A 25440-nucleotide genomic window follows, 5' to 3' on the forward strand; every position below is an offset into this window, starting at 1 on the left:
ACAATTGTTCATTTTCTGGAGTAGCACATAAGTTATTACCTGTATAATATAAAAAACAATTTACCAAAATTCCCAAACAACTAAGAAAATCATCAATACATTAAATCCCCTTAGGCCTGCCTAAAATGTTTAAAATTCAAATATGTTTCAAGTTTCTCTGAAATTGATTAGGAATTTTTTTTAAAAAAAGCAGCAGTGTTCATTGCAGTTAAGTGAATGAAGTCTGGGATTTGAGACATGATGAAAATTGATTGTGCTAAAAGTAGTCTTCTGTAATTAAATGAAACTGTGCTGTGCACTTTAATTAGTCAGAACCTATTCTAAGTGGTACAGGAAGTCCTGGTGCACCTCATTAAAGGAGAGCCTGCAGCCCCACCCGAGCTGAAGTTGTCTGTTTTCTACAGCAGTCTCATTTATGCACCTACTGCTCTAATTTGAAACTACAGGAAAGGTGTTGCATCTTTCGGTAACCCATATGTACACATTATAAAATCTCCTCACTCTTTCATTGAGAAGACTCCTAATAGCTTTAAATTCTAGGGAATCTCACTAGGGGAACAAGTAACTGCCTTAAAAATAATTCCAAGTCAATGGCCTTTCACATTACCCACCAGGGGGCTTGGGGAAGTCAGTGAGCATTGGAAAATCCACTTGACAGATTTCTTAGTGTCTATGAACACATGCTGAACCTGAATCTCCAAAAATTTTTCTCCTAACTCCTCGGTATCTAAATGTTCAGGTTTCATAGTACGAAAAAGGGAAAGCTAATTTACTTTTTATGAATATTTTATTATTATAAAATCAATGCAATTCAGAAAATTCAGAAAGTACAGAAAATGTAAAGAAGCAGGAAAAACATCACCCAGGATTCCTTCATTCAAAGAGATTATTCTTAAAGTGGGAGCCTGTTTCCTTCTAGTCTTTTCTCTAGCCTTTGCTTTTGTATACCTGAGATCATTCTGCTTGCATGATTTGGTATTCCATCTACTGGAAAGATGCATTGCAAAAGAAGAATTCTGTTCCTAATTTTAACCTGGATAAGCGGTGGCTATTCCATGGGCTTCTAGCATCCCAAGTACAAATTCTTAAGATGTCGGCTGCACTGAACCTCCGATGAGGGGAGGCCCCCACTGAAGGGACAGGACCCCTTTCTGTGGTAGAAATGAGTACTCTAGATATAATAAAGAAAAGAACAAGACCTACTGTTTACTTAATATCCTGGGATTAATCAGGTGGCTTGCCTTTATTCCCTGAGCATCTGTATGCAGGAGAAATAAGGTGATATTCGTCATTCCAAGCAACTCTGCAGAAGAGTTCCTACCACAGCACAACTCCCTCACAGGTGTGAGGGTGGAGCAGAGAGTGAGGCTGGGCAGATTAAAGTCATGTTGATGGTGTGCAGCAAGCCACAGCACTTAGAACTATAGTAATTGAGATTTGCAGGTAGAGTATGGATCTTAGTCCAAGAGTCGGGGGTTCAAGAAATACCCATTTCTTTGTTTTTGTTTTTAAAAGAAAATAAAGTGGTTTCCAAGCATCTGTCTTACCACACTGGCAAGGTAACTTGATCTCAGACACCAAATCCGGAAAGCTTATGTGCTGCCAGAAAACAAGAACAGAGTCTTCACCCGCTGATTTGTCATGCTGCCTGCTAACAGCCAACGAAGCCCCAAGTGCTTCTTTGAAATTCAATATTTCTATTTCCCTGGCACTTGGGGATCAGAGTGCAAGTCTGCTCCCCTCCTCCCATCATGCCCCCGTCATCCCCGGAGGTCAGTCTCATTTGCTAGGGAAATACCTAAAAACTAAGCCCCAATCTCCCACTCATCTCAGAACCTACCACTTTCCTCTCTTTCCCCACCCCTGGAAACTTCCCCTTTCTCTTATAAGTTCTTTAGGGTACTTGCCCCTTCTTCCCTCTCCCCGGGACACCTAAAACACTCTTTCCAGGCTTACTTAAACAGAAGCCAGCCTGGGACAGATCTTGTAGAAAAATTCTGCTTCCATCCAGAACACAAACCTATTCTGGAGTAAAGAACAAATGACCATGTTTTCCTTTTGAAAGATAAAAAAGAAAATTATAAGGAAAAAAAACATAATATTTTTCAAAAAAAATCTGTCATAGAAAAGACCTTGAAGAGGACTCGGTCAAGTTTACACCCAAAGCCAAGGTCCTTTGTTCTATAACACCAGGGGGCTAAGTATGTCATAGGGTGATAAGCGTGGCTTGGAAGCCAGACTAGGGATTTGATCCTGTGCAGCCCTAGCTTTGTGACCATAACCCTCTAGGCTCAGTTTTCTCCCACTACAGTGCTTGGCACAGAGTAAGAGCAACTAATATTACTCTCCCTTATCCATAGCCGACTGCCTCTCCAAGTCACTGTTCAGCCAGTCCCAAAGCTGTTGCTCTAGCTCATCATCTCCTAGCATCAGTTGAAAGAAAGGCCACCCTTCCTAAAATGTGTCTAGCTGACTTTGGTATGTATGATCCAGGTCCTTCAGATGGCAGCAATGTCCCTGCTGGAGAAAGTCACAGTTAATCCAGTTCAACACTTGGACCGCTGAGTACTCTCCAGAAGCTCTTCAGCTATGAGTATCACTGGGTTCTCTCCTCAGAACTCATTTTGATCTCTAAAGAAAACTGTCTTTCTGGAAATCAATCAAATGATATATATAGCATGTTCTTAAATCTGTCTCTTCATTTTTCCTGTCTCCTAGTCAGACACAGAATTTTGGGATAAGATGCAAGCAGAATGGGAAGAAATGGCCCGGAGGAACTGGATATCTGAGAACCAAGAAGCCCAGAGCCAAGTTACAATCTCAGCCAGCGAGAAGGTGACCAGTTCTCTTCTTATGCATGCTGACAGGTTTTCTCAACCTCTTTGGATCATATCATTATAAATTAATTGATAATTACTTTATGGAAAAAATCCAAGAATCAAAAAGACAATTTTTTTATTTAATTTTATTTTTTGTATTTTTCTGAAGTGAGAAGCAGGGAGGCAAAGAAACAGACTCCCGCATGCGCCCGACCGGGATCCACCCGGCATGCCCACCAGGGGGCGATGCTCTGCCCACCTGGGGCTTTGCTCCGTTTCCAGCAGAGCCATTCCAGCACCTAAGGCGGAGACCATGGATCCGTCTTCAACAACCTGGCCAACTTTGCTCCAATCGTGCCTTGCCTGTGGGAGGGGAAGAGAGAGACAGAGAGGAAGGAGAGAGGGAAAGGTGGAGAAGCAGATGGGCACTTCTCCTGTGTGCCTTGGCTGGAAATCAAACCCAAGACTTCCACACACCAGGCCAACGCTCTACCACTGAGCCATCTGGCCAGGGTCAAAAATCAATTTAATGTCAATCATACCTATAAAAAATTCTACTAGCTGAAAACAAGATAATATCCAATGTGTACAAGCAGCAAAGTTGGAATGAAATGCCCTTATTTTTATCAATGTTAATACAGATAGCTTGGCAGCAAGCCAGAGCTTGGATTTGACTGCCAGACAGTGACTGAACTGACTTTCACAGTGGGTTGGAACAAGACCTGGGCTAATCCCACAATGCTTTTTGTCAGCCAGTCACGTGAGCCATGTTGATGAGCTAATAGAAGTGATATCAACGGGCAGTGGAGTAAAGCAGGGTTTAGGACTATATTTCACAGGCGGTCATTACACAGCTAGCAAAGAAACGCAGAGGAAAGGACAGGCTTCACGCAGGCAGGTCTAGTCGCACAGGGATTCCTCGGAGATATTTCCCTGACTGGAGCCAGAAAGCGGGAAAGCAGTGAACAACTGGCCAGATCACCTGTGAAATCCCAGTTGCCCTTGGATTTATGCTTTTAAAAACAGCTGAGGAGGGGAAGGGAGGACTTGAAAAGTAAGTTTAAATGACTTGAAAGAGATGTAAAATTTTCCTACACTGGAAAAGGAGGAACATATGTAGTATATGCTTATGTTATGGTTTTTGTGGAGGAAGTCACAGTAATGTTTAGTTCTGGGTAATTTCCATGATAGTTCAATTCAACAAATATTTATTTGTGTCTAATCTGCACTCAATACTGGGGAAATGATGATTAATAGTCTCTGTTCTTAGGGAATTTTCAGTCTACATAGTCATTAAAATGTCTTTTTCTTCCTAATATTCTGTGTCCCTTGGTAGGCCAGGCAATCTCATAAAATCAGAACAACCATCTTATTAGAAATAACTGTATTTTCCACACACCTACTCACACAAATTAAAACTAAGCAGGAAGAAAGAACACTGAGGCAGATCATCAGACTCAGGACTATGCTCCTTAAACTGTGGCCTGGCTAGGACCCTGAGCTTCTCACTCTCGGGACCCCAGATCCGTGACACAGTGCACTACAGAAGCTCTGTGGCTTCTGAAGAAGGGTTTTGTTTTTCTGAAGGTCTCCATTTGATCTATTTTAAAACCTTAGTCTCTACAGAAGACAGTATGGTGATGACAGAGGGAAAGGGGAGTGGGGGAGGTGGAAGAGGGTAAGGGGGATAAATGGTGATGGAAGGGGACTTGACTTCGGGTGGTGAGCACACAATCAATATACTGATGATGTATTATAGAATTGTACACCTCAAACCTATATAATTTTATTAACCAATGTCACCCCAATAAACTCAATTTAAAAAAATAAAAATAAAAATAAAAACTTTAGGCCCTGGCCAGATTGCTCAGTGGTAGAGCATCGGCCAAGCGTGTGGAAGTCCTGGGTTCAATTCCCGGCCAGGGCACACAGGAGAAGTGCCCATCTGCTTCTCCACCCCTCCCCCTCTCCTTCCTCTCTGTCTCTCTCTTCCCCTCCCACAGACAGGGCTCCATTGGAGCAAAGTTGGCCTGGTGCTGAGGATGGCTCCATGGCCTCCACCTCAGGCGCTAGAATGGCCCCAGTTGCAGTGGAACAGCACCCCACAGGGGCCAAGCATCGCCCCCTGGTGGGCATGCCGAGTGGATCCGGGTCAGGTGCATGTGGGAGTCTGTGTCTGTCTGTCTGCCTCCCCCGCCCTCCTGCTTCTCACTTCAGAAAAATACAAAAAAAAAAAACAAAAAAATAAAAATAAAATAAAACCTTAGTAGCTTCATCAACACACTTAATTGTATTTATCAAATTAGATTTTATGATAATTATGCTCTTTAATATTGCAACAAATAATGTCTCTCAGGTACTTCTGATGAGAGTTTAAATTGGGGCATACTTCTCAGCTATACATATCAAGGGCCTCAAAATAGTTCATAGGTTTCAGCCTAATAAATCCCTCTAGAAGTCTGTCTTACAGTATTGACCAATGCAGACAAAGGTTTGAGCTTGAGGCTTTCACTCCAGCTTTATTTATAGAAACCAAAAAATGAAAGGAACCTTAAAGTCTATCAATAGGGGTTTGATTAAATAAATTTTAACCTAATGTAGACAACTATAATAACTAAAACTAAGTGTGGCTTAAGCTACAAAACTTCATATAGAGTATGAGTTTGTTTAATTTATATAATCATAGAAAAATGCTAGAAGATTATTTGTACACATTGTTAAATTTTTACAACAGAAGATCTATAACTTTAAAACACATATTTTCAGTGGGCGATACAGCTACCAGTGGGGCAAACACAGGTTTAAGTAGTGGAAAGGCAGAAAACAAACAACAAAACTTAGATGTTACAATGATTTGTTATCCTCAAAAGGGATGCAGTACATAAACAGATGTACAGTACGTAGGACTAACACTGTGGGGGGGCAGCATGTAGCAAAAGTATGTGCAAAAACTCATACGCTTTAGATCGTGCAGGGCAGCAGGGAATGGCTAAAACAAAATGAACGAAAAGGAAAATCCATCCCAAAATATTAGCAGTGATCATATTTAGGTGGCACCATTCCAGGTAACTTTTTGTTTCTTTTTGTTATTCCATAACAAAATCTAAAATATATACAATAAAAATGTACATTCATAATAAGGAATAACAGTAATTGAAATTTAAATGGTCGGTTTTATGTTATGTACATAAAATAAAATTTCACCACAATGAAAACATTTATTAAAATTTAAAAAGAAATTTCTTTGCAATTAAATTAATTACTTTAAACAAATTAAGTAAATGTAAAACACACAGTCTTGGAATTTAGTGAAGGTGAGAATGGAGAGCTAAGCCGCGGGCCTGTGCTGGCCCTTCTGTGTTGCAGGGCTACTACTTCCACACTGAAAACCCCTTCAAGGACTGGCCTGGCGCATTTGAAGAAGGCTTGAAGAGGCTGAAGGAAGGGGACCTCCCCGTCACCATCCTGTTCATGGAGGCGGCAATTCTTCAGGACCCTGGAGATGCAGAGGTGTCATTTCCCTTTCTCCTCCCAGGCTCAAAAAGTGGCTACATGTGCTAATGAGGGACAGAGGGTGACACAGAGCTCTACTGAGTGGCATTTTTATTAAGTAATGGTTCCAAAGCAGTTAACCTGGTTCCATGTAATATCACCTGTTTTCTAACCCTATCAGTAGTATCTATCTGTGGTGCCCAAAAATAAAGAGTGGGGACAGGAAATGAAAACTTGAAATTGCCTACTTGGAAGCTCAGCCGCAGTCTCGGGGGGCCTTGTGGGTCATGGGTCTGGGCCGGAGCCACACCCTGCCTCACCCCGACTCCCTCGCGCCACGTACTGTGCCAAAGGACCTGTGCCACGCGGGGCTCGGAGCACTGAAGAGCTGGGAAATGAAACAGTTGAAAAGACACATCAGGGGTCTATCTAGAGGGACAAGTAAATAAATTAGTTCAGTATAATAAATGCAAATGTACTGGAGGCTAAGAAAGCAGAGAGCAAGACTACTGACTCAGCCTTCCCCTACAAATGAATCTAAAACTGAGTTTCCAAGGAGAGAGGATTAATTAAAGACAGCAGGGGGTTTGAGTTGTTGTTTAGAGGGGATGGTTTCTGGCTGAGCAGAGGGACCTGGAACATCAGGTCAGAAGAAGAAGGGAGGAGAGAACAGCAGGAGTGTAGGGAGGAAGATGTAGGCAAGATTGAACCTCATCCTAAAAGCCCCAGGAAGGAACCGCTAGGAAAGAGCAAGTCAGCGGACCCCTTTCTCTGAGGTGTGAGGGGCTCTTTGACAAGGCGGAGACCACTGCAGTCTTCTGCAATCCCATCTTGGTCCACTACACTTCCAAACTTGTGAAGGTAGTGGCAGGTAAAGTCTTCCTTTGCAGTTTGTAACTTTTAGGAAATGTCTTATGAGAGATATTCCCAAAAACATTTGAGAAGGGGTATGTGCAGTGGCGAGCAGACAGTATTATAGAATAAAGGTTAAGCTTTTAGACTCTGCTATCCCGTGTTCAAATCAGGCTCCAGTGTTGTTTAGCCATGAGCCATGTGCTAAGTCATTTCACCCTCTACGTGAAGTGGAAATCAAAATTAATAAATGTCTCATCAGGTTTTGTGAGGCTTGAATTAGTTCATACAAATAAGTGCTCAGTTCAGCATCTGGCACATCAATATTTAGCCTTTATTACTGTTGTTGGTTGTACTCAGTTTGTGTCAAAACAAGTAAACTGATCACTAAAGCCACTGGTAGCTTGTTAGTCAAATTATTGATAATAAAATGAGATTGAACTGAGACCTGGAATTCTAAACCAAAGTATTAGAATTTTAAAAAAGATATTTGAATCATTGTAGAAGAGAAAATCATTGCATTAATAGAAAAATACAGCTAACCTTACCCCCCCACACACACACGTGTTTTCGTGTACTGTATTTTCCCATGTATAAGATGCACCCTTTTTTGAAATATTTGGGGTCTAAAAATTGGGTGCGTCTTACACAATGGTTGTAGATTTTTTTACTTGCATTTCCGGTTTTTTTTTGTGCGGATGAGGAGTTGTATGAATTTTATGATGAATAAAGCTTGAATTCAATACTTTTATGTAATACATTATTTTTTCAAATTTTGGGCCCCCAAATTAAGGTGTGTCTTATACATGGCAAAATAAGGTATGTTATATATATAATTTGACACAACAATTCTGGATATATATATATATATACACACACACACACACACACACACACACACACACATTATCCCAGATTCATAAACAAGAAAATTAGGACTCCTGGTTACTAATGGATCCTAAACAAAGACCCAGGGTCTCAGAGCTATGTAGACCCCCATGCTAAGATAATGGACTCTCCATGAACAGTGAAGATGATAAACGACCCTACTCCCAAAGCTTAGGAAGAAGCCCTCAGAGAAAGATTATTTCATCAATCTTTTCTTAAGAAGCATTCTAAGATGTATGGAAGGTAAAATAAAAATAAAGGTCACTCTGTGTACATTTGAAAGATTAAAAAGAATCACTGGTGTTCTGGGGGAAATAAGTAGTATTTTTATGAATTCATATGGTATGTGTAATAATAATCCATAAGGAGGAAAGCTGATATAATTTTATGGCACTTTAAAATGACTGTGTAAGTTTTCATATAGTTTGTTTTAAAATATCCATAGCATTGATTCTCAAGGTGGGACAGTTATGGACTTCTCAATCCTTTTTAAATCCCTAAGACTCAGCTACATCCCTACGCCCAGAAAATTTGAGGACAATATCTGTAGTGAAAAGTTTTTTGATGTGTATTGCTCTTGTAATGGTGTGAGCATTATTGTTCAAATAAATATATAAGTAGAAATTTGTTATATTAAAATTTTTTGGCCCTGGCAGTTTGCTGAGTTGTAGAGCACTGGCCTGACATGTGGATGTCCCAGGTTCGATTCCCAGTTAGAGCACACAGGAGAAGCTATCATCTGCTTCTCCACCTCCCCCTCCTCCTTCTCTCTCTTCCCCTCTCACAGCCATGGCTCAATTGGTTCAAGTGCATCAGCCCCAGGTGCTGAGGATGGCTCTGTGGAGACTTTGCCTTAGGTGCTAAAAATAGCTCAGTTGTGAGCACGGTCTGGATGGGCAAGCATCTGTCCCAGAAAGGGGCAGCCAAGTGAATCCCAGTCGGGTCACAGGCAGAAGTCTATCTCTCTATCTCCCCTCCTCTCACTTGGAAAAGAAGGGGGGAAAATTTTTTTCTAGATATGAAAATCATTATCGGCTTGAAGATATTCTTCACATTATTTACAATAACAAAGGATTAGAAACAACCTCAGAGTAATATAGGAATTGGTTAATAATGGGATATCCACTCAACAAAATTTAAATTAAAAATTATAAGTAAGAATATTTTGTAAAAACATGAAACAGTGCTTGTGATGCAATATAAAGTATAAGTGCAGTCTTAAAAATTATGAGATGTTTTCTCTGAACATATGTACCCTGATTTATCAATGTCACCCCATTAAAATTAATTTAAAAAATTATATATACTTATATTGCATTTTACATGTTTTATGCACTTTAACAGTGATTATCGTATTAGAGCAGTAAACATGTTGTAAGGATTTTTCTTTTTTGTTAACTAGTTTCTAAATTTCCTGTTGTCCCTTCTAATAATTGCTTGACTTTCATTTATACAAACTAATTTTATTTTGTACATCTTGATATTTCTTATTGTAAACTTTAGGCTACTTAGCTATATTTCTGGGTTATTTTTCTACTATTTTTCCTCACAGCTGCATAGTTTTATGTACTTATCTTTTGGTTTTAAGATACCTAATATCTCAGAAATTCAGAGGTCTCCATGGGAGGGGATAATGCTGAGAGTCTAAATCAGGAGTAGTCAACCTTTTTATACCTACCGCCCACTTTTGTATCTCTGTTAGTAGTAAAATTTTCAAACCGCCCACCAGTTCCACAGTAATAATGATTTATAAAGTAGGGAAGTAACTTTACTTTATAAAATTTATAAAGCAGAGTTACAGCAAGTTAAAGCATATCATAATAATTACTTACCAAGTAATTTATGTCAGATTTTCACTAAGTTTGGCAGAATAAATCTTTATAAAACAAATTACTATAGTTAAATATCTTTTCATTTCTACTTTGGTTGCTCCGCTACCGCCCACCATGAAAGCTGGAATGCCCACTAGTGGGCGGTAGGGACCAGGTTGACTACCACTGGTCTAAATAAAGACAGAGGATCTTGACCTAGATGTCACAAAAGAGTTTGAATAAGGAAATGCATATGATGTTTTTCCCTGTTATAAAGACTCTCCCATCTGGGGCTGGTTGTTCTGCATAGAAGAATCTGTCTCATAAACAAACCAACTACTTGTACATGAGTGATTCTGCTTCCTCTTGCAATGTTGACATAATTGTCTTTTGTAGGCATGGCAGTTTCTTGGGATAACCCAGGCAGAGAATGAAAATGAACAAGCAGCTATTGTCGCCCTCCAGAGGTAGATAAAACTAAGTGCAAAATCATGGGACTAGTGGATACTTGTTAATGGATTTCCTATGGTTTCATATTTATCTTTTGATCTTTAAATACATGGCAAAGAATTTGGCCAGAATAAGTGCTGAAATGCCACAATATGACTTATACTTAGCTCTGGAAAACAAGAACTTGTGAAGAAATAATATTTCTAAATCGCAATATTTGGCCATTTACAAATCAATTGACCTTCACTAGCATGAAAGAGTCTGTAAAATCAATCATGAAATAGACTCACTGAATAAAGTTTTATTTAACTTACTATCTTTCTGTAGCATCTGAAAGTTTCTTCAGGAAAAAATATATTCAAAATAATATCAGTGCAATATTAGCTCTTGGTGTCAATGGAGCATCTCAGCAGTCTGCATGTATAATTCCTGAGCCCCTGACTAAAGTCCTAGCCTACTTTGGGTGAGTGTAACATCATACCATACTTGATTAGAGGCCCTAGTTAAACTCTGAGGAAAAAGCAGGCCCCACCAAATGGACTTCCACTTTCCCTACTCTTTCTTATAAATAAATATTACACACACACACACACACACACACACACACACACGGAAGTCCTTGGGTTACGACACAGTTCCATTCCTATGACAGTGACATAACCGGAATTTTGGTGTAAGTCAAAACACACCTTAGCCTAAATCACTTACCTATCCTAACACAGTTGTAAAATCATAATCTAGAGCATAAAAACACAACTAAGCCACAGAAAAAGGAAAAGGACATAAATATACTGTACTGTCCACTGTACTGCGTATTCTTCCGCCGCGTGCAACCCAACTAGTTCGCCCATGGAGTCCGTAAATACAACGCTAATAGTGTAAGCCAAAACACTCACATCTCAAGTTTTTAAAGTTTTTAGGGGAGTGAACATGGAAAACTCAAAATGTCCTATGTCGAGTCTGTTATAACCTGAGGACCTCTGTGTAATCTCTTCCTAAAGCACTAATATAGGTACTATGTAGGGCTTGCTACTGTAAGTCTTATCCAAGGACCACCATCATCATCATCATCACCTGGGAGCCTGTCAGACCTGCACAGCCTGGGGCTCACCTCAGGTCCTCTGTATCAGAATCTGCATTTACCAGACCCTCCCCCCATGGCTCCCATGCACCTCAAAGTTTGGAAACCCTTGCTAGAGCCAGTGGAATCGCCTGAAGGGGAGCAGCTGTAACCACATCAATAGTCTGATTACATGGAATTTCCCTATCCTTTACAAAACACTGTTCAGTCTCTCACATCTGGATGACTAAGTTTAATTCAAGTCAGTTCGCTTTGTGGATAAAGTACATTTAATATATTCACAGTAGAGCAGCATTAAAATAATGACATCCCCGACTTCTCATTAGATTACATAAGTACTAATATTATGTACAAGCATTAGCCACAATTTTCTATAGTTCTTAAATTATTTAAAATTCCCAAACCTAACATACATCAGGATGTTTTAACTTTCTTAAAAATATAGTTAGGTCCCCAATTTCCGTGTAGATAATAAGTGTAATATTATCCAGGGACTTAAACTTAGCAATGCTTTAGTACCATTTAATTAATAAAGACCCCAAATTTTCTAAAGAACTGTTCAGACTCTGCCTCCAAAAACAAAATCTGAAACAGGCTTGCCCCCCCCCTCTTTTTTCAGGTGCTTAGAACTGCAGCCCAACAACTTGAAAGCTCTGATGGCTTTGGCTGTGAGCTACACCAACACCGGCCACCAGCAGGACGCCTGTGAAGCACTGAAGAATTGGATCAAGCAGAATCCAAAGTACAAATACCTTGTGAAGAGCAAGAAGGGGTCTCCAGGTCTTACCCGGAGGATGTCTAAGTCTCCGGTTGATAGGTATCCTTCTCGTTAAATTACACCCATATACACAAGTAATCACCATCAGGATAATTAAAGAGCCTCAGGTCCCTGCCACCACCCACTCCAGATGGTTTGTAGGACAGCATTCTGCCAAAAGAGTTGCTCTGATTTAAAAGATTGAGCTGAGACCGGAACCAACCTTCAGACACTGATCTACACCATGGACACTCACAGACACTTGTCTGAGTACCATACTTTAAAGCCAAATGCTTTGGACATATAATAAACCCAAAATAAATTATAATAAGTTGCAGTGTGCCAATTTTTATAAAGTCTGAGAATTAGGAATGGGGGAAAATGGAAATTCTTTCTTCTGGAATTTTTTTCTATCAGTAATAAATGGTGAGGCTAAATTCTTTCTCACTGGGAAACTCAGCGCTAGGGTTCTCTACACTGGCACCTATAGGTCAGTGGAACTCTCCTTACCTAGCACTGTTTGTATATGTATAAAACGAAATAGTTCATGAAAATCAGCAGGCATTTTTTAACATGCAGTAGTAATAGTCCTCTCATTATGCTAAGATATTTTAAGCAAGATTTTTCCTGTTGTAATGTTCTCTTGAAACAGAGGACATAATAGTAAATCATTTATGTTCAGACTTTGGATTACAAATCTATTTTTCCCCTGATAGCGCTGTTCTGGAAGGAGTGAAAGAATTATATCTGGAAGCTGCCCACCAAAACGGAGACATGATCGACCCAGACCTGCAGACAGGTCTGGGGGTACTGTTCCACTTGCGCGGAGAATTTAATAGAGCAATAGATGCATTTAACGCTGCCTTAACTGTTCGGCCAGAGGTAAGGGCACAGCAAGAAACCATAGATTCTCTGTTAAAAAAAAAAAATGTTTTGGCCCTGGCAGGTTGGCTCAGTGGTAGAGCGTCAGCCTGGTGTGCAGGAGTCCCGGGTTCGATTCCGGGCCAGGGCACACAGGAGAAGCGCCCATGTGCTTCTCCACCCCTCCCCCTCTCCTTCCTCTCTGTCTCTCTCTTCCCCTCCTGCAGCCGAGGCTCCACTGGAGCAAAGTTGGCCCGGGCGCTGAGGATGGCTCTATGGCAGGGGTCCCCAAACTACGGCCCGCGGGCCACATTAGGCCCCCTGAAGCCATTTATCCAGCCTCCGCTGCACTTCTGGAAGGGACACCTCTTTCATTGGTGGTCAGTGAGAGGAGCACATTGACCATCTCATTAGTCAAAAGCAGGCCCATAGTTCCCATTGAAATACTGGCCAGTTTGTTGATTTAAATTTACTTGTTTTTTATTTTAATATTGTATTTGTTCCCGTTTTTTGGGGTTTGGGGGGTTGTTTTTTTGTTTTTTTTTTACTTTAAAATATGTGCAGTGTGCATAGGGTTTGTTCATAGCTTTTTTTTATAGTCTGGCCCTCCAACGGTCTGAGGGACAGTGAACTGGCCCCCTGTGTAAAAAGTTTGGGGACCCCTGCTCTATGGCCTCTGCGTCAGGCGCTAGAATGGCTCTGGTCGCAACAGAGCAACGCCCCAGATGGGCAGAGCATTGCTCCCTGGTGGGCGTGCCGATGGATCCTGATCAGGCGCATGTGGGAGTCTGTCTGATTGCTTCCCCGTTTCCAACTTCAGGAAAAAAAAAAATGTTTTCACAGGATGTACTTGTACATTTTTGCTACACTTTATGTCCCTGTATCCAGTGGTTTAAAGGAATCGATACTAATGACATGCCACTGCCACTGTTAATATTCAAGTACCTAAATTAGAAACATGAATTGCCTGACAGCATTAAATGGTAGCTGCTCCTTGATGGGTGAGAGTCATTTCACAAAGCAGCCGATAAAGATTTTTTAGTAACTCACCACGTCATGGTCCTTGTCCATGAACACGGGATACATTTTTAGCCATCATCTTTCTTCTGCGGGGAATATGAGAATACTGTCATTGTGGCTTGGACTGGTTGTTAGAGAGCTCTCGTTTCGTCATCAGGACTATTCATTGTGGAACCGTCTGGGGGCAACTTTGGCGAATGGAGACCGCAGCGAGGAAGCCGTGGAGGCGTACACGCGGGCGCTGGAGATCCAGCCGGGCTTCATCCGATCCAGATACAACCTGGGGATAAGCTGCATCAACCTGGGTGCCTACAGGTGAAGTATGGCGGCCGGCTGGGCACCGAGCGCCGGCTCAGGGCCGAGGGTGAATAACCCGGAACGTGGCTTGCCACTAAAAATATCTCCTTAGGTAGGAGTAATCCTCCTCCTGTTAAGGGTAAGCTTGAAACTTCAGATCCTGAGGCCTGCTGAAGCAGAAACAATTTGCTTTAGTGTTTCTCAGTCTTCGAAGACCAGCAATCATGTGGATACCTTGTGAAATGTGGATTCCCAGGCCCCTGCTCTGAAGATTTTAATTCAGTCAGCAGGGGTTGGGGCAAGTTATCTGGGTTAACACCCCGAAGGGCAACTCTTTGAGAAACAGGAGTAGACCTTCGCTTTCCAGGTAGAAAAGGAGAACCTTGGGGACCGCAAAATAACTTAAGAGGCCTCTAGGGTCAGTTTTTGGCAAAGCACAACCAAGAATCTCTAAACCTGATTTACCATTAAAGTGAGTAATAAAAAAAAATTCTTAAAGAAAATATCTTTAAATCACGGGTTTATCTTTTGTAATGTCTTTCTCCTCCCCTGTGACCCCTCTGTGTCACCCAGGTGTCTGTCCTCCCTTCTTGTTTCCATATCAACGGGAACCATAAAGAAGCCTTGTCTCTGTTTTGTAATGCAAGTTTGGGTGATTTTTTTTCTTCTTTCTTTTTCTATTCTTTTTATTTTCTAAGTAAACAGGTATGATTTTCATAATTGGAAAAAAAAAAGATAACTAAATGTTTTAAACTCTACAAAAAATTCAGACCCTCTCTCATTCCCAGAAAGAACCAGGCTTTTAGAATCAGACCAACTTTGGTGCAATCACAGTTCTGCTATTTATTGGTTTTATAACTCTGAGCTTATAACTTTGAGCCTCAATTTCCTCACCTGCTTAAAAAAGTGGAGGGAGTAATAATGTCTGTTTTGCAGAACTATTGTACAGATTAAGTGTAACTGCCTAGCACACAGCAGATGCTTAATACTGAGCAGGAAGTAGTAGTAGGATCATTACTGCCATCATCGTGAGTATCCTTATTATTATTATTTAGAGAGGCCATCAAGGAGCTACATAACTGGACTGCATTCTTTTGACATCTGAAGAATTGCTGTTTCTGACCTGCATGAGGACATTGTGCAGAGGGCAGATATTGAGGCTTTAGACGCTAGTTGCTCCATTTATGATAAAAGGGTCTTAGGAAGAACATTATTAGTCACTGGATTACACTCCATCCTCTAAAATGAACTTGTTCAGGTCAAAACCAGGGGAACTGAGTGACCCCTGAGCAGCTTGATTTCATGGACACTGTGAGGCGTGCCACTTGCTGAACTCCTCACGACACCGGCTGTGCCGAGGGCCGAGCGGACTCTGCCTGCCTCCCTGCCCGTCCCTGCCTGTCGGTCCCGGGCCCAGCGCTGTCCGCACGGCACACTGACTTCACTCCTGGCTTCCTCTGATTTCCCTGACCCAATTTTATATTTACTCCTTTTATTTGCTTATTTTCTAGGGATATTTTATAAGATACATTAGGTCCTTTTTTTTGAACAAGTAGAGAGATGTTAATAAATACATACATGTAGGCATATTGAATTCAATCAAAGGAGGACTTTATAAAGCTTCTGGATGAGGGTTTTTTTTTTTCTTAATTGTCACTTCCTAGTGTAGGAAACATACTCGAGGGGCCAGTAAAACACTTTCTTGGCATTCACAAATATAAGCCTCACGGGCAACTGTTCGCAGGCGCCATGCAGGCCCACGACAGCTAGAAATGGGTAACCCTGTGGAGGTGTGAACCTTTCATCTTCAAGCAGATGGTCTCCTGTACAAAGCAAGCCGATGTTCGGGTTTCTGGATAAAATACAGAATGCCCAGTTAAAGTTGAATCTCACATAAACAGTAAATATATTTTTAGGATAAATATTTCCCAAATTTTACATGGGTTGCACTTATGCTGAAAAGTGTTCATTGTTTATCTGAAACAAATTTAACTGTGTATCCTGTATTCTTATTGGCTAAATCTGTCCCTCTGGATCAAATAGCAACTTTGGGACATCACAGCTAAGCCATGTGCGTCTCTGATTGTCATGCTGGATATGGGAAATCTTGTGAAGTGATAAACATCTCACATTTTTTTCCTGAAAAGAAAAAAAAAACATCAAGTGAAATATCTACCTTAAATGAATTTTGCAAATAACTATATGTTGAGGTGTAAGTGTATACATAGGAAATAATCCACAGTAGAGATACGACTCAGAAGAAAGCCAGGAGCCTGTACAATTACTTCTGTACCCACCAGAATTTAGGACCCCTCCCCCAAGAACTGCAGGTGTGTGTGTGTGTGTGAGCTATAACACTTGCTGTTTTGCTGTTTGTCATCTCCACACTTCCTGTAAAGAGTCAAAGGCGAGCCCTCTCCTAATACTGTACAGTTGGAATAGGAGAGGAAATTGTTGGCCTGAAACGGGTGTAGCTTAAAATGCTACCCTTTTGTCAGTCAGAGTTCCGGAGAAGAGCTTAGACCAGTGAATCTTTACCATTTCAATGAGGGCCCCTTTCAAATGAAAAAAGAAATTCAATCCAGTTTGACAGCGATCCTCTCTTTAGTATTAGTATAATAAGGGAAAGCTACTCTAAAATAAAAAATGCTTAAAATGAATGTGCTTTGTTTTATTAACCATGACAATATACACAAACAATTTATTTCTGGATATGTGTGTGAAACATTGAAAACTACTGACACATATATATGCACAATCTTTTGAGTCCCCAAACTTTGAGTTCCCAAATTGAGGAACAGGTTTAGACTGTTGTCATGGAAACAACCTGGACCTGCTTGACAAGGCTAACAAATAAGACCATTCGGTTACTCTCCAGAGACCCCTGCCACACGTGTGGGGGCTGGGAGCAGCCTGTACATAGGGAATTCCAAGGTCTTCCCCCCACCCCACCCCAGAGTTCTCACAGGCCTAGCGGGATAAAAGGGAACAGAAACCTGCCATTTGAGCTGCCACCCTGTGAGGTGAGAGCCAGACAGAGCCTCCAAAGTAGACTTTCCATGTGCATCTGTTTATAAAGCCTCCTCTCTCACTCAATTACACAAAATTCAAAAGAGGAGGAAATTAGAATGCCCACTGCCTTCTATCACCCAGGTTGCTACAGTAGGGTGACCATTTCCCAATGACCTTTTATTTCCAGACAGATCTAACAATATAGGTGAGCAAGTGCCTGGCTCATGTGCATCAAACTTGGAAATCCAGCCTCACTTTCTTTAAGGTTTCTCATCAGATGCTTAATAATAACTGCCTCACAGTATAAAATGAGCTCAAGTGTGTGAAAAGCTTTTAAGGAGAGTAAAGCAGGTGCAAATTAAAGCAGCAGCATCATGCTTGGTGAAGACAAGTTCGTCAGAAACATAATACACACCCTGGGCCACGTAAGGTGCTAAAAAGGGCAGACCCAGCAGGCGCTCCAGCACCGGGGCCTGAGGAGCTGGAAGGCTTTTGGACAGCATCTGACTCAGCAGTTCACACACTCCGGTTCTCAGGATGCCTTCACTCTTTTAACAGTATTGAGAACCTCAAAGGGTTTTATCTATCGATTTTTACCATATTAGAAATTAAGTTTAGAAGATTTTGAAAGATTCATTTAAAAATAATACTGATTACAGGTTAAAACAAATCACATCTTTTACAAAAAAAAAATCCAAAACAAAAATAAGTGTTCAGTGAGAAGAGTGGTATTCTTATGATTTTTGTGAATTTATTAATATCTTGCTTAATAGAAGACTTTCATTTCTGCTTCTGCATTCAATCTGTTGGGATATTGTAAATCATGTAGTCCCTAGAAAATTCCAGTGTACACTTGAGATAGGTCGAGAGTGAGAGGTAAAAGGAGATCTCAGTAATATTCTAAAAATCATTTTAGCCTCACTGATCCTCAGGGTTCACCAGATAACATTTTGAGATTGATTGATCTAGATTAATGATTCAACTGCACCTCCCAAGAAGGTTTTTAAATGACTTCTATTTTCCCTGTGATATAGTCGGGGAAACTGAGGCTTGAAGAAGAGAAGAAGTTTGGCTAAGGTTAAATAATGGAATTCAAGCCCAGATGCTCTTACAACAAATTCCACTCAACCCTAGCTGCTTCCCATATTTCTCTCACTAAGAGGCCAGGCTAGCCCACTTTGTTCTAAGTAGCACCGGGCGCTTCCTCTGCAACCATAGTTCATATAAACCCCACCTGCAAATGGGTTACATTTTCAAATCACTCCCAGAGTAGGAGGAGGGGAGTGCATTCAGGAGTTAGCAATGGTGTGGCAATTCTTCTTCCTCTCCCACCTGACAGTCCTAAAATAAAAATCGCTTTGCTTTTGTCTTTTTCACTACATTTAATGATGATTTTTCACAAAAGAATATTGACAGAATCAGAAAGTTGTTCCATCTGATGATCCAAAATCAGATGATTTGGATCATCTGATTGATGATTTAGGATTTTAGACTAAAATAATCCTTTTTTGTTGTCGTGTTTGCAAACTCTGAAATTTGTTGCATTTTTAAGTGCCTGTTTTTCTACTCTTTTTAGAGAAGCGGTCAGCAATTTTCTCACTGCCCTCAGTCTGCAGAGAAAGAGCCGGAATCAGCAGCAAGTTCCTCATCCTGCCATCTCCGGGAACATATGGGCTGCCCTCAGAATTGCACTTTCTCTGATGGACCAGCCAGAACTCTTCCAAGCGGCCAATCTCGGCGACCTGGATGTCCTCCTAAGAGCCTTCAACTTGGATCCTTGAAGGAAAAGAAAGAAAAATAATAAAAAATAAGAATCCCTTGTCTGTATACATGTACTGAGAAACACAAACCTATTTTATTATGAATTCCGTAAAAGGTGAAACCAGATGTTCGAAAGGCCGTGGATCCCCAATGGAATTCCTACAGACAATGTCCAGTTTCTGTTCAGATCCAAAAGCACAAAATGTTTTCTCAAGAGTCAAGGTCAGACTCGAAAGAAGAATTGAGAGACTCGAGACAAACCAAAATAAAGTAACTATGTGAATAACCTTTTCACAAGTTGCAAGCCTATCGCAAAACAGCTTTGAGTTTTTGCCCCCACTTGTGGCTGATGACACATCTGGAACTTGCTTATAGGACACCTGGAGAAAGCACTGCCTCAGATCAGGGAATCCTGACTATTCTGAACTGTCCCCTGAAACCCCCCCTTTTAGATGATTGAACGTAGTTTGGGCCAAGGTGCATGCACAACTATTAACTCGACTGAAGAGAGGCATTGCTTAAACCCGTTCCAGTTTTAACTTTCACTCTAGCTTTTTTGATTACAGAGGAAGAGCTTTGCTGGCAAAAGCAGTCTTTGCACTAGAAATTTTTGCTGTTCCCAATTGCAACTTCTTTGGGACTGTATATATGCACTTTAATATCCTATTTATGCCTTGCTGGAGTTTTGTTTTGTTGCTCCAATTTTTAACTTGGGGGTAAAAGATTTGAGAATTCAGCCTTGTTAGATCAATGGGCCAAATAAAAATTCCAGAAAATAGTTTTTCATAGTGTAGGGTTTTGAAGGAGTGTTTTTCTTAAAGCAGATATATAGGATATAAATATGCAAACACAGATCTTATTCACCTGCTGTCTGGGACTGTATGGACTTAAGCAAGAGATAGGATACCGCCTCTTCATGCATTCTCTGCAGGGCGAAAGTTTGATATCGTGATTTCTATTGAGTTAACATTAACTTACTTAAATGTCATATTTTACTTGCTCACTAACTGCCCTGCATACCGATATTCCTTTTAAACTGTTAATGTTTTAAATAGTATTTCTTAAGAGCGATACATTTTTCCTAAAAATTGTTTTCTTAATTCTGTAATAATCTGCATTGCTCATGCTTTTGCACTCTAAGTGATAAAGATCAGTATTTTCTAGCTGAATGTTACTGAATGTCAGAGGTTTCATATGAAAGATGCATGCCCTTTTGGCTCTCATTTTGAACACTTAACAAATACCAAGAATTCCTGTTAACAGTGGTGTTCAGCTCATTGATTACGGTCAGTCAGCTCAGTTCTTCAGAGTTTTGTGCTTGTTGAGGACTCAATGGTTATTTGGAAAAAACATCATTTTTTATTAAAGATTTGGAAAAATTATTTGCAAAATGGTAACCAAAATATAATTTCACCAATGTCTAATTCTAGTCATTTTTCCTAGTAAGTTGTCCCATTCTTCTTCAGTTTGTCTTCTGCCTTGCTCCAGAATCTTCCCAAAAGTAATCTGATCCCAGCTCTCCTTCTTTGTTAGTAATAGCTGGTTATACTCATGATTATAGTTACCAGCAAAACAGCATTTGAGTCAAGATAGTTCATTTGACCAGCAGTTACTTTCTACTGTACGGGGTGGAGGAGTGCACACATACTGAACTCAAGGTGCAGGTACTAATTGTCTCCCTTGTTGCCTTCAAAGTCCCTGGCATAGGAAGAGGCCTCAAATAACATGAAACCACACATCTTTGAGGCGTACATATATTATAACTTAGTTTATAAAAACAAATAGCAGAGAGCATGTGGTGGAAGCTTTGCTATGCACAGGCAAAGCTCACTTGTGCATGGTGACACCTCCAGCTGGACAGCAGGAGGCAGAGGACTTAAGGCATTCATCACTTCCCAGTGGTTAACAACCCAGTCATATAGGCTCAGAAGCAAAGTAAAGCTCAACAATATTTTCAAGAATGGCATTCTTTAGAATTTTAGAATCCTAGGAACTCAGCCTGGGAAGGACTCTTGCAGCCAGCCTCCAACTCATGCCAACTCCCTGTTTGAGTATCCCTGACAGAGAAGAGCATCCCTTCTCCCTACTCCTGTGCACTCGCGCTGGGCAGCTGACTTGCATTCATTAGTCTATTGGGAACCTCTAAACAAAGGATTCAAAGCCACTTTCATCATCAATGTTATGTTTATGATGCCATTCTAGATAGTTTCATCAGTAACTGAATTTGCAATAATAAAACAGGCTGTTTTCTCAGCTTTGCTGCCACTACATACATGAGATCAGAAACAATTTAAAGCCTGACAGTAGGGTGAATGTGGAATACTTTGATTTAATTTGATTGTTGCTAAGTGGTGGCAGATTAAGGGGCCCCATTCTTATTTTGTTATTTGAATACAAAACTACTTCAAACTCCAAGGAGTTGTTTTAGGGAAAAGTAAATAATATTCCATTCCCATCATAATTTGGAAATTTCAGAGCATTTTAGTAGGACTTTCTCCAATATACCTAATGTCCATCAGAACCAAGATTTTCATAAACTGTTCCTTGTCAGGAAGTATGGAATTATGGCCCAAAAGATTTTTTGATATTTTTAATAAAATTAAAGTAAAACAGCTACTAAAAAGCAAGTGAAAGTTTATAGAAATCAGAGCACCACCAAAAATTAAGTAGCAAGATTTTAGAATAGTCTTTATGGTATACATCTTTTTTAAAATGTGCATATATTTTTTAAGGCAAAACTGTTCTTGGTATCTTATCATCATGGCATAAAATTGTTATTTATGTTACTCTTTCCATCTGAAAGCATAAGATGACCTTGGTTCTCTCTGAGGCACTCTGGGAAGGCTTGAGGTTTTGTTTTGTTGTTTGTGTTTTCTTATATTACTCAGTAACAGCCTAAGAGCTAGCTCTTAAAAGGATGGTGTGATATTTTATTTTATTTATTTATTTATTTAGTTTTATTTATTTTAGAGAGAGAGGAGAGATATAGAGACAGACTCCCACATGTGCCCCGACCAGGATCCACCTAGCAACCACCATCTGGGGCTGATGCTTGAATCAACCAAGCTATCCTCAGCACCAAGGGCTAATGCTCTACAATTGATCCACAGTTGTGGGAGGGGAAGAGAGAGAGAAGGGGGAGAGAAAAGGGAAGAGAAGCCGATGGCCCCTTCAGTGATGGGCTGAGGCTCTATCCAATGAGCCAACCAGCCAGGATTGATGGTGTGAATTTAAAAGAGTGGCCCTCAATTGCATAGATATGACTTTCAAGGACCGATTTCACCAGGAGATTGGATGAAAATGCAGAGAAGTCCAGTGATCACTGCTGAATTTCAAAATATGTTATAACTATGTCTAGTAGGCTGTTTGTTTCTCTGTGCTGCTGCATCTTAACATGAGGAGATGGAGGAATAGGGAAGAGTAAGGAAGGGGTAAAGCATCCACTCACTGGACCAATCATATTGAGTCATCATTCTCTTTGCTTTCTCGAAAGAAAGCGAATGTGCTTTCTCGCATTCCTTGAAAGAAAGGCAGATCTTGTCCACTAGAAACTTTCATAAGAAACTGAGCTCTGCTTTCTCAGCCAACCTGTGTTTCAACTAAAACAGCAATTTAGTGATACTTAACTGGATTGGAAAGTCCAGGACACACTCGTTTTCACAGTGCTATGCCATTTCCTCATTCTTGTTCTTCAGAAAAGCTATTGTGTTGAATCTTGGGTCCATGTCTAGATATTCATTCCAGGTAGAACTTTTTTGCATATTCTTGCTATACAAGTAGGACTTAAACACAATTGTACTAGTCCCACTTATAACAGGAGCTCACAACCTATTTACCATAAACTTTGTGAGCTCCTTGGGAAAATAAAAAGCAAGATGGTCTATTTGTGTCTGTTCTTCATTTGTCCCTGAATTCATTGCACAGGCCAGGGCTATGCTTTCTTTCACTTCTTTGTTGCTGTTGTTTTATACTTTGAAATGCTTCTAAAAGCATTCTAGAAACAGGGTATTCTGAAGGCTTAATTTGTGTGCCATCTTTTCGAGGCTTCCTATTTTACAAATTATTACACATGCATAACCATAATTTAAACTTTCTAAAATAATTTCAAATTCCTTCCTTCTCTAGGCTTTATGGCACAGTTTCTCTATCTTCTCAGTATTTATAGAACCGGTTGAACTATAAACTGTTTTGAACTAAGAAGTAGATACACATATGTATATTTTGAAGAGTGTTTGGAGATGAACTCTGGCATAAGATTTGTAAAAAGGCAATTTTTAAAAACTAAAACATTTAATCTCAGGTACAAAAATAATGCATGCATTAGTACTTGCAAATCTGCCTACTCAAATATTAACCAAAGCATGCAAGATAACTAACTTTACTGAATGTAAATTTATGCAGTGCATGATTAAGTTTTATAGGTTAGCTTATTTTTATTTTTCCTTGCTTCTGAACAAGGAAGCATTTTCATAAACTTTGTGTTATAGTTTTTGTATTTGCTTTTAATATTCTACCCTTGAGATTGTTTTCATGCTATCACACTGAATTTTACAGGTATTCACATGTCTGGTTTATGCAGTGTTGCAGCCAGTGCCAAGCTAATCTTCTGAGGAATCCAGGTACTCAGACATCCAAACGATGTTTAACAACCCTGAAAGGCATAACAGATCTAAAATTTAAGCAAAATCTGCCTATCTGAATGCTGCTAAACAAAACCACATTGTTTCAGCTCAGTTTGGGGTTCTAAATGCTGAATAGTGCATTTCAAATGTTTTATAAGTTTCGGAATAAATGAGAAATACTGACACTCTAAATAAGATGGGAGGTTAGGGTAATGTCACACACATGAAAACCATTGTAAGGCAAAGTGAACATGGGGCCTTAATATCCACAAATGTCATAAGCAAGCGTGTGGACGTCACATCACTGTCCTCAACATGGCACTATCTGTATGGTAGGTGAGCTACTTGGATCCATATCCCTTGAGAAACTGGACTTGGTCCATATATCTAAAAACATTGACATTCAGGGGTGATGAGGTGATTTCACTGTCTCTCAGACCAACTCTGACGTCTTCTCACTGCCTTTTTCTGTGATCCCTGCTCTATGAAAAAAACAAGGACAAGGAGACCAGAAGTAGAGGGAGCAAAGCTCAGTAAGGCAGGAGGGGTTCTTACATTAGAAGAGCTTGATCACCGCTTCATACACCCTTACACCCCCACACACATACACATGAGCTCGGACAGAACTCCCCAAACACACAGCAAAGATCGTTCTGTGGACACATTAAAGAGTTAAGAGGAGGAAAAAGAAAATTAAAGTGTGAAGTTTAACAGACTCACATGTGGTATTTTGCCTTGAATGAAGTTTCCACAAGCTGTAACCTTTGCAGAAATACCAAAATAACAGGTTCTAGAAACAAGTGCCCCAATATTGGAACTGTTTTCTCAGGACCTTCTTCACAAGAGAAAACTAACTTGCAATGTTGCAGAGTATCATAGCGAAATCCTGACAGATTCAGTGGGACACTTTTAGAAACCTGCCACCAAAATAATATTAAGATGAAAAAAAGGACAGTTGGCTCAACAATAAAACGTGCTTTTCTCCTTTCAATATCTTAGAGAGGGAAATGGCATGACACAAAAAGGAATAAAGAATAGACACTCAACTAGGTTATTTTCACTGAGATACATGAAATGTTTGCAGAGATACCATAAAAGACTGCACCATGTGAGGAATGTTTCATGACTGAAAATGTTACAGTTAAAGGTAATTTAGCAAACCTGAATTTTTACTAACTTTCTTTCAATTTCTCCCATATCATCTAACCCAAACCCTCTTTAATTTTCATTGCCCAAATTTGTTTACATCAGTTGAAAAAAAAAAGAACCTGATTAATTTAGTAAACTTTTTATAAACTATAACAAGCATTTATTAACTATTTAGAAAAGACATTTCTATATATTTTGTATATCTATGAATACTGTATAACTAATCTAAAAATACTGTTTTGAGACAAACTCTTCCGTGATGCTTCCTTATTATGCTCAATAATGTTTAAAATCTTGAGATTTCATTTTTAAGCTGAAATAAAGAGAAATTTAACTTTAAATGTTTACATTTAGTTTCTAAGTTAACATCAATCCAAATTAAATGACCTATAGTAAATTAATGGCAATGGGAGGGGGGTAAAAATTCTTGGCATACTACATGATAATATGTCTATGTATTCAGTAAAATATTATGTATCATAGCACAACTCTGTTGGGTATTAAGGCTTCTTCTTCTCAGTAGTTCCCTGTGTTGCTATTTGAAATAAAATTACTACCATAATAATAA

The 25440-nt window shown here is 39.9% G+C and overlaps 1 protein-coding gene across 10 annotated transcripts in view; it reads left to right on the plus strand.

Annotated features, from left to right (window-relative positions):
- The window catches only part of PEX5L (peroxisomal biogenesis factor 5 like), a 274524-nt gene extending 249084 nt beyond the window's left edge, over positions 1-25440 (plus strand). For all 10 annotated transcript variants that reach the window (XM_066241126.1, XM_066241128.1, XM_066241130.1 and 7 more), the window contains 7 exons: positions 2719-2835; positions 6186-6329; positions 10259-10329; positions 12013-12210; positions 12867-13032; positions 14189-14346; positions 18917-25440. In XM_066241126.1, coding sequence (XP_066097223.1) covers positions 2719-2835; positions 6186-6329; positions 10259-10329; positions 12013-12210; positions 12867-13032; positions 14189-14346; positions 18917-19121 — 1059 coding nt within the window. In that variant the 3' untranslated portion in view covers positions 19122-25440. The remainder of the gene's footprint in view (positions 1-2718; positions 2836-6185; positions 6330-10258; positions 10330-12012; positions 12211-12866; positions 13033-14188; positions 14347-18916) is intronic.

Source organism: Saccopteryx bilineata, chromosome 8, assembly GCF_036850765.1.
Source record: "Saccopteryx bilineata isolate mSacBil1 chromosome 8, mSacBil1_pri_phased_curated, whole genome shotgun sequence".
Classification (NCBI taxonomy): domain Eukaryota; kingdom Metazoa; phylum Chordata; class Mammalia; order Chiroptera; family Emballonuridae; genus Saccopteryx; species Saccopteryx bilineata.